The 9,000-nt window shown below is 44.8% G+C and overlaps 1 protein-coding gene across 1 annotated transcript in view; it reads left to right on the top strand.

Moving 5' to 3' along the window:
- Positions 1-8,703, top strand: part of MPZL3 (myelin protein zero like 3) — a 74,039-nt gene extending 65,336 nt beyond the window's left edge. Inside the window, exons 5-6 of the mRNA XM_086957004.1 lie at positions 442-508; positions 6,844-8,703. Of these exons, the coding sequence (XP_086813130.1) occupies positions 442-508; positions 6,844-6,879 (103 nt within the window). The 3' untranslated portion in view covers positions 6,880-8,703. The remainder of the gene's footprint in view (positions 1-441; positions 509-6,843) is intronic.
- Positions 8,704-9,000: the final 297 nt, after the last annotated feature.

The following is a 9,000-nucleotide window of genomic DNA, read 5'->3' on the forward strand; positions in this document are numbered from 1 at the left end:
GCCCGTCGGGAAGATTAAGCAAGCTATTGCCCAGAGTCACATGGTGCTGGGCTAACCTGCCGCCGGAGCCGGGGATCGAACCGTGATCCCCAGAATCCAGCGTCAGTCACCAATGCCGCGGCACCACACCTAAGAAACAAGAGGCCTGGCTCTTCCAATAGGCCTCCCTCAAACACCTCCTTCGCAGGCACCAGAATACCCTCTCGGGTGATATGTGCACCCTACAAATAAGAACAACATAACCGGAATGAGCTGCATTTGCAGAGCTCTAATGATGTTACTGCTGGAAAATGGTGGCGTAGATGAGGAGTGAGTTGAAGTTGTAGATTATGCGGATATACGTGAGATTACTGAAAATGTATCTGGTTGTACAACAGGAAACCCACCACTGATTTTAAATATCTGTCTCTTCTCTACACGTTAAATCTCTCTCCTATGCAGAACCGGCATGGACAAGAAGCCAGGATGCCTGATGCGCATGTGTCTGCGATGTGCCAACTGCATTGATGTAAGTTGTACTTGGAACACGTCTTGCACAAAAATTGTTATTTGTCCCTTGTGGAATGTTTGTTCAGGGTAGCGACACTTCTAGAGCCATTCCTATTCGATTGTAAGAGCCAAACCCTGAGGCTGTATACTGGGGTGTCGCTGTTAGTCTAAATGTTATGGACAGCTGTCCTTAATCTGAGGGGCTGTTAACACCTTCAGCGCGGCGCGAATTTTCGCGCTGTGCTGAAGGTTCTAATGAGCCAACGGGCTCATGACGGAACGGTTCCATCATGAGCACAGCTCAACCGATGCTCATGACGGAACCGTTCCGTCATGAGCATCGAAGGGGTTAAAGAAAGATGCAGGTGTAGCTCAGGGGTATCACACAAGCAAAAAAACATTAGAGCTCGGTCAGGTGGAACAATTTGTTTTTTTAACAGAGTGGATCCGCATGGGTCCAGCTGTCCGCTACAGCAATGATGAATATCATATGACACGAGGGACCCTGACTTGATAAAATAAAATAAGCATTGGAAATGCAATGGGCCTTGCATTTGTTTGATTTAGATTTATTGACATTGTAAATGGCAATGTCTTTTACCTATAAGTAATGGATTGTTTGTATGTGGTGTGTTGTGGAATTATGTGGGTTGGATGGTTTTAGTTAGTTGTGTAATTGTGTGGCATGGAATTGTGTTGTTGGAGTGAATTAGTGCTGTGAAATTATGTGGCATAGTGTGTTGTGGAATTATGTGGATAGTGATTATGTGGTATTGAGTGTACTTGAATTATGTGGAGTGGGATTGTGTTTTGTGAAGTGTAGTTTTGTGGAATGGGATTTTGTGTTGTGGCGTGGTATGTAGTGGAGTTTAATTATGTGGTGTGCTGTTGAATTTTGTGGCATGGATGTGTAATGGTGTGGATATATGTGGTGTGTTGATTTGTATTATGTGGTTTGGTGTCGTATTGTGTTGTGTCGTTTGGAAGTGTGTGGAGTTCCATTGTGTGGCGTGGAACAGTGCTATAAGCTTTGTATTTGAGAGCTTTTGGTATTATTAATTTGTTAATGTTTTTTAGCCATGTGTTATAGAGTGGATTGGATCTATGTGGTGTGGATTGGAATTATGTGGGTTGGATTGGAATTTCTTGTTGTGTAATAGTATGGTTTGGAATTGTGGGGTGATGAGGAGTTGTGTGTAGTGGAATTATGTGCTGTGGAATTATGTAGAAAGAAATTGTGGCATGAGTGTATTAGAATTATGAGGAGTGGGATTGTGTGTCGTGAAGTGGCATATAGTGGAGTGGAATTTTGTGGTGTTAAATTTCATACCATGATGTAGAATTATGTGTTGTGAATTGGATGTATGTGGTGTGCAGTGGAATTGTGTTGTGTAGTTGAACTATGTGGTTTGGTGAAGAATTATGTGGTGTGGAATGGAATTTTGTGGAGTTTAATTGTGTGGCATGGAACTGTGTGGTGTTGAGTGGAATTATGTTGTATGGTGTGGAGGGAATGTGGATTGTTATGTGGCATAGAGTGGATTTATGTGGGGTACATGTATGTGGTATTAAGTAGAGTGGAGTTAAATTGTGTTGTTGAGTGGTATTATGTGGACTGTAAATATGGTGCATGGTGTTTTATACCGTTTTCTGGTTGAATCATGGTTGTAGGTTGTAATGTTAACTCGCTGGCATCCAAGTCAATACCTATAATATACTGCTCAAGCATGCCTATTGCTGTACTGGTCTCCATCCAGAGTTAAAAAGACAGTCATAAGAACATAAAGCGAATTATATAAAAGGATCACATGGAAAAGTAAAGGCTAGAGTATTGATATTCTATGTGAAAGTTCTTGATTTCTCCTGTTATTGCACTATTTTCAAAGACAAACAGATGGCTGCCAGTTGTATGGTAAGTGAAACAAGCATTTGCAATGCAATAGGTCTCGCATTAGGAAAGTGTGAGCTATTGCTGGCTGGCAGAGATAGGCATTCAAGACAGAGCGCTGGGGTGGATAAACTCCTACCTATCTCAGAGAACGCAGAAGGTGGCACTAGGGACGATTTCTTCCACACCCAAAACCCTCAGCTGTGGAGTCCCGCAAGGATCGGCCCTCAGCCCTCTCTTGTTCAACATCTATCTGGCCCCCCTCTTTACGCTAATTGCCAACTGGGGTGTCAAGGCAATCTCATATGCCGACGACACCCAGTTGGTATTTCCATACTCTGAGATGACGCAGGACTCTTTCTCAAACTTTAAAGGCTGTCTCCAGGACATTGCTCACTGGATGAACACTAATAAACTAAAACTAAATGCCAATAAAACCGAAGTCATTTTCTTCGGCAAGGGTCCCACCCCCGCCCCTGATCTCTGGTGGCCTTTGGAGATGGGCCTCCCCCCCTCTCCCAGTCACTCGGCAAAAAACCTCGGAGTGAGATGGGACGATAAAATGTCCTTTACATCCCATATCCAACAAGTGGCCGGATGCTGCTTGAGCAAGCTAAGAAACCTCCGAAAAATTCTTAGACTTCTACCGGAGAGCTGCAGGAAAACGGTCGTCCATGCAACTGTCACCTCACGGCTGGACTATGCCAATGGTTTGTACCTGGGCCTCCCAAAATTCCTGACTCACAAACTACAGGTAGTTCAAAATGCGGCTGCAAGACTGTTACTGCGAATCCCTTTCAAGCAGTCAGTCCCTCCGCATCTTCAAACCCTGCATTGGCTGCCAGTGGCCAACCGAATAAAATTCAAAGCTCTGACGCTTGCGTTCAGATCTTTACATGGTTCCTGCCCACATTACTTAAAAAAACGCCTTCCAAAATACTCCCAAAGCCGCGCATTACGGTCCAATGACCGTGTCCAATTGGTCGTCCCGCGTGCAAAAAAGGCCCGACTTGGCGGTCGAACCTTTTCAGCAAATGTCTCCGCTTTGTGGAACTCCATGCCACAAGCAATCCAACAGGCCCCATCCGAACCCAGTTTTAAGAAGATGCTAAAGACCTGGCTCTTCACCCATCCACGCTAGTTCTCCCACCTTTGGCCCAGGTTTGCTGTGTTCTACTAGCGCCGGGACACCTCCTCGTGAGGTAGCTGTTCGCGCTGTATAAAATCCAGTATTAATATTATAGTATTATTATTGCTATTGTAAATGACAAATTATTTTAATATGTGTTGGCTTTGAAAATATCTAAATTAATAGCATTGTTATTCACAAAGCCAATAGCCTACACTTTCCTAATGCGAGTCCTATTGGCTATGGAAATGCTTGTTGGTAGCAAGCAAGGACAGTGCTGTTGTGGTGCTGAGTGATGATGTGGTTGGGCTGAGTGATGTGGTGGTGTATTAGAGTGATGTGGTGGTGTATTAGAGTGATGTGGTGGTGTCCCCGAGTGATGTGGTGGTGTCCCCACGTGATGTGGTGGTGTCCCCGCGTGATGTGGTTGTGTCCCCGCGTGATGTGGTGGTGTCCCCGCGTGATGTGGTGGTGTCCCCGCGTGATGTGGTGGTGTCCCCGCGTGATGTGGTGGTGTCCCCGCGTGATGTGGTGGTGCCCCCGAGGGATGTGGTGGTGCCCCCGAGGGATGTGGTGGTGCCCCCGAGGGATGTGGTGGTGCCCCCGAGGGATGTGGTGGTGCCGCCGAGGGATGTGGGGGTGCCGCCGAGGGATGTGGTGGTGTCGCCGAGGGATGTGGTGGTGTCGCCGAGGGATGTGGTGGTGCCCCCGAGTGATGTGGTGGTGCCCCCGAGGGAAGTATCCTTTTAATAGACCTGTAAACAAAACCCTTGTTATGTATATAACATTGATTAACAAAGCATGGGATGTGTTATGAAGAGAGACGAGTAGGCACAGATCAATACTGCAATGATTTTCTTTGCCAAGAATGGAAGTATGTCTGCGAGATGAAGAGAGGGTGGTAAATTGGATGACGAAGATGAATGAATAGGAGACAGGAACAGTAAGCGTTGGAGAGCCGAGGGAGAGAGGAGGGGGGGGCCGAGATCCAAGATCAGCGAGGGAGGAGGTTGGAGATAGGCCAAAATTCATAGGAGCAAAAGCAGCGAGCAACAGAAGTGAGCCTGTATGGAAGAGCAGAGCCAGGGCAAACAATATGAAACAACAAGGTTGAAAGTGAGAGAGAGGTAAGGAGAGAGAGCTGGATGAAGAACAGACCATGAAAACAAGTAAATAAAGGCTCACAAGAGCAAGGCTAGCAAGTTCGGTTTGAAGTCTGATGGGGGGGCGGGGGAGCGGCTTCCTTTGAAGTCTGATGTCGAGGCTCAGACAAATGGTGGTGCGCGATGTGCACGTGGGGGAGCGGCAGCCTTTGAAGTCTGATGCCGAGGTACAGACAAATGGTGGTGTGTTATGTGGCTGGCGATGGTGTGATGCGCATAGATCACATGAACTGTATGCGATCCGCAGCCGTTTTGGTAGACTTTTCTTTTCCGCTTACTATAATCTCCCTGGAGCAATGCGCAAGCGCATTGGCTCAGGCGAGACCTAAAAATCATGTGCATCAAGTCTGATCACTTTATTTATCGCTCAAAAATCACCTTTAAATATATTTTAGAAATTCAACCATTTATCACTAACCATCCGCTTACAAGCGCTAAAAATATACACATTTTCATCTTTGGATAATTAATTTTGTCGTACATATTTTAATTTTTAACAAACCGTTCCAATTTAAAAGGCTGGGATGCACATAGGAGAGCTACTGACGGGTAGCTGGAGAACTACCAGTAGGTCACGAGCTACTCTGTTGGATAATTCTTATGTAAACTGTATAACAATACGGTATTTGACCAATGAGTATGCATTCACTTTAAATCACCATCATTATAATTAAAGCAACACTACTTAACCTCTTCCGTGCTCATGACGAGCTCAGCTCGTCATGAGGCACGGTCGCGCTGTGCTCATGACTAGCTGAGCTTGTCATGACACGCACGACGCTCACACACGGGGATAATTCCCCCGCTGTGCTGAGCGTTCTATAGAAATGGGCGTGGTCATGACGAGCTCAGCTCGTCATGAGCACAGTGCCACCATGCTGCGTGACAAGCTGAGCTCGTCATGAGCACTGCGGCGCTGTGTGCGCCGCCCCTTCCCCCAGCACAGCGGGGGAATTAGCCCCGCGGGGAAGGGGTTAACCATATAATTATTCCTTAGAAATCATCATCTCACTAACAAGGCTTTGCAACTCCCTTAAGGGTTGAAAGCGTTTTAAAAAGTTAGATGAAACCCATCCTACCAGCTGTAGAGCATTAGCTCCAACTATGGGCCAATGACTTTAAAACTCAACACACTGTGGTAAAGGTGATTATTTTGGGGTCCCCCAACTTAAGGTGAAGACCCAGAAGATGCCCATGATAGGAAAAGCATGCTGTGCAGAATTATTTCTACATCGTACTAGGACCACCGCAGGCTGAGTTATGGACAAAAATGTGTTTTGAATAAAAGGTCCGCAAAGCATTGTTGGGCGAGTTTCCGTAGTGCAGTGAATATTATAGTATCGGCTCCCCCGCTGAGCCAGGGAGAGCGCAGTAATGTTTTCTTACCTTTCTTTTTCCTTTCTGCGGCCTGGCAGCTCGTTTCCCTTTTTTTTTTTTTGTAAATGGGTGCACAAAAAAGCATTTGTTTGTCAAGTTGACACAGAAATGCTATTATTGTAAAATCGCCCCTTGAAGTCTTTTCATGTTAATGTCTGCTGCTCCCTTTCTTTACAAAAGCCGCATTTAAGTAAAGGGGCCTGGCTGCCATTTTAAAATTAAAAAAAGAATGTGTTGGGAGAGAGCTTGTCTGTTCTGCTGCAGTAGAAAACCATTTAGCAAAATTGTGCTTGGCCTACCGACTAACGACATGTTACAGGGCGTGTTACAGGAGGTTACAAATTGAGACAAGGCATTATTATGGAGGGACTACTGAGCCTTTCCGCTAATGAAAAGACAGTTTCCAAATGACAATCATGCAAGCCAATGAAAAATATAGGCGGAGAGTGGGTAGAGCTTCAAGTCCATACCACAATATAGCATGCCCCGCAGTGCATGCGCTGCCAGGCTCGACCTAAAAATGTGTCTTGTGGGGCCACTCCCATTTCGAGGTTTCAGATCATTAAAAAAGCTTATATCCTTTGTTTTTATTAGTCAACTCACATCAACAAGGTAGGGAGTGGTGAAAATAATGAGTTTTCTATTCCAAGCACACCTTCATGAAGGCTTGTTTCTGTTCCAGGCAGCAATGCGATTTAAACACACTTCATAGTTTTGTGCACGAGGAGCTTCTGATCGACTGTTGATCCTCTGTGCTTGTGTTTTGTGACCCTCTTTATTTTTCTCGTCTACTGCAGGATTCTGATGACGAGCAGCATGTCCCAGAGCGCTGAAAGCTGAATTTTGGTGGCGCTGGACTCTTACCAATGACAAAAACGTGCCTTTTCTATAGTTGCCGGGGTGTAGGAGGAAGCACTGCTAGCCTGCTGCCCAACTCCTTTCTTGTGGACCCCTCTTTAAGTAACCGAGAAAAGGAAAACTCCATTGTTCCAAGACACTTTTTCTATTTTTATAGGAATATGTATATATTTGTTTACAAATCAGAATATTTGCAAGAGATCCAAACATTATACTGCTTTAAAGTATGTGTTTGTACATATATATTTATTTAAATGGCCAGCAGAACAAAAAAGCAATGTTGGTGTGTACAAAATGGCTTATTTTATCCCTGACCGCGGTCTCCAGTTCTTGTGGATGTCCAAAGATAGGTGGCACAAATCCGTTAGATGACAGTTGTTTGGAAAGCAATCCTGTTCAGTGGTAGTTTGGCATTAGTTCCATTGGATGATATGATTGTGTGAAACCTTTCTGGTTGATTGCCAGTTCGGTGGTAGTTTGGCATTGGTAGTTTGGCATTGGTTCCATTGGATGATATGATTATGTGAAACCTCTCTGGTTGGATGCTGCGGTAGGGTGAAGTCATTGCTTTAGATGTTTAGATAGGGTGATAATTCACAGTTGGATACTGTGATTGATAGATGATTTGCTGTTAAATGATGTGAATTGCTAATTTGATATTGGTGATCAACCAATGCCCCTCCTTGTCATTATTTAGAACTGGATGTAACTTCAAGGTTTTTTTCTGATTAGGTTTTGCTTTGAATAGTCATGTAACTAGGAATTGGGCCTCTATTGGTACCAGTGGCCTGGCCACACTTCTATTGGTTTTAACTGATTGGCTGATGCCTCTATCGTTGAATATGAGTGCATGATGCACTCAGCTCGAGGGGATATAAATCCCCTCGAGCTTCGAGAAGCCTTTGTAGAACATTGGAATGTTGCTCTGCGGGCCTTTACTGGCCCGTAGAAGCAGGGAGCACTCCATTGTCTGCAATGGAGCTCCCAACATTCCAATGTTCTAATCTGCATTTAAACATAGTTAAGGATTCACGTGCAGCTTTGAAAGGGACCGCTCTACGAATGCTGTAGATGCCACGAAGGCATAGGGCACGCAGCATTCATCTTCCAGTACACCCAGCTGCTGTAGCATGCTCCACTTTAGGACGTGTACAAACGAGTGCCTTGTTTAGTTCGAGCAGCTGTGTGTCCCTTCTGCTCTTCGAGACGATATGTCCTGTGACTGTCACAGTGGAGCATAGGGGGGACATCTTGGCCAGAGCATAACCTGGCATAAGAAATGGGCGCTTCCTACCGTGCTACAGCATCAGTTTGACGCAGAACTAGGATCCCAAAGTAGCTGTGTGTACATAACCACGTATTTAATTTATAAAATCATTGCATTAACAAAATGTATTGCTTTATTAAATATCGACTTTGAACGAAATGTATGCAGTAAATGAGAACCTTGAGAGAGTCTTTTCTCTACTGAACTTGCACCTTGGTCTGTTCTGACCCAGAATTACATATGCTTGTGCAGAGGGCAGTCTCTACCCTTCAACCCACATCATTTCTGCACTTCTGCTGATGTCTGCATCTCTGCACCCTAGAATTGCTGGCACCACGTTGTCTTTGCGGGTGGGAGAAATGAGGTGCTTTTCTATTCGACCAACTGAAGACCAAGTGAATTACAGCTTTACGCTCACTTGAATTGTTATTCTGTATTCTGTAATGAGCTACCGGAGCTTGTGGGGAGAGGTGTGGAACGCTCCAGAAACCTGCCTGAGTAACTGATTAAATCATATTTTATCATTCTTAAAGGTGAAACTTCCTTCTGTTACCATGCCTACCTCAATGTGTTTTTTCCAACTGTCCAGGCATGTATGATTATTCTATGCATGTATTAGGAAGAAAAGGTGCAAAATGTGCTAACCTCACAAAAAGTGTAGCTGGAAATTAAATTGTCATTGAGTACACTGCCTCCAAGAAGTGTTGGTATCCCCGATTGTGAAATCTTATCAAAAGGTTTCGTGATATATAGGTATGTGGTGCCGCTAGAGCATACAAAATGAGCACTTACAAATCCTTGCTCAGCAGTTTATGCTTCTGATTTGGGT

This window comes from Lissotriton vulgaris, chromosome 2_1, assembly GCF_964263255.1.
Source record: "Lissotriton vulgaris chromosome 2_1, aLisVul1.2, whole genome shotgun sequence".
In the NCBI taxonomy this organism is placed as follows: Eukaryota; Metazoa; Chordata; class Amphibia; order Caudata; family Salamandridae; genus Lissotriton; species Lissotriton vulgaris.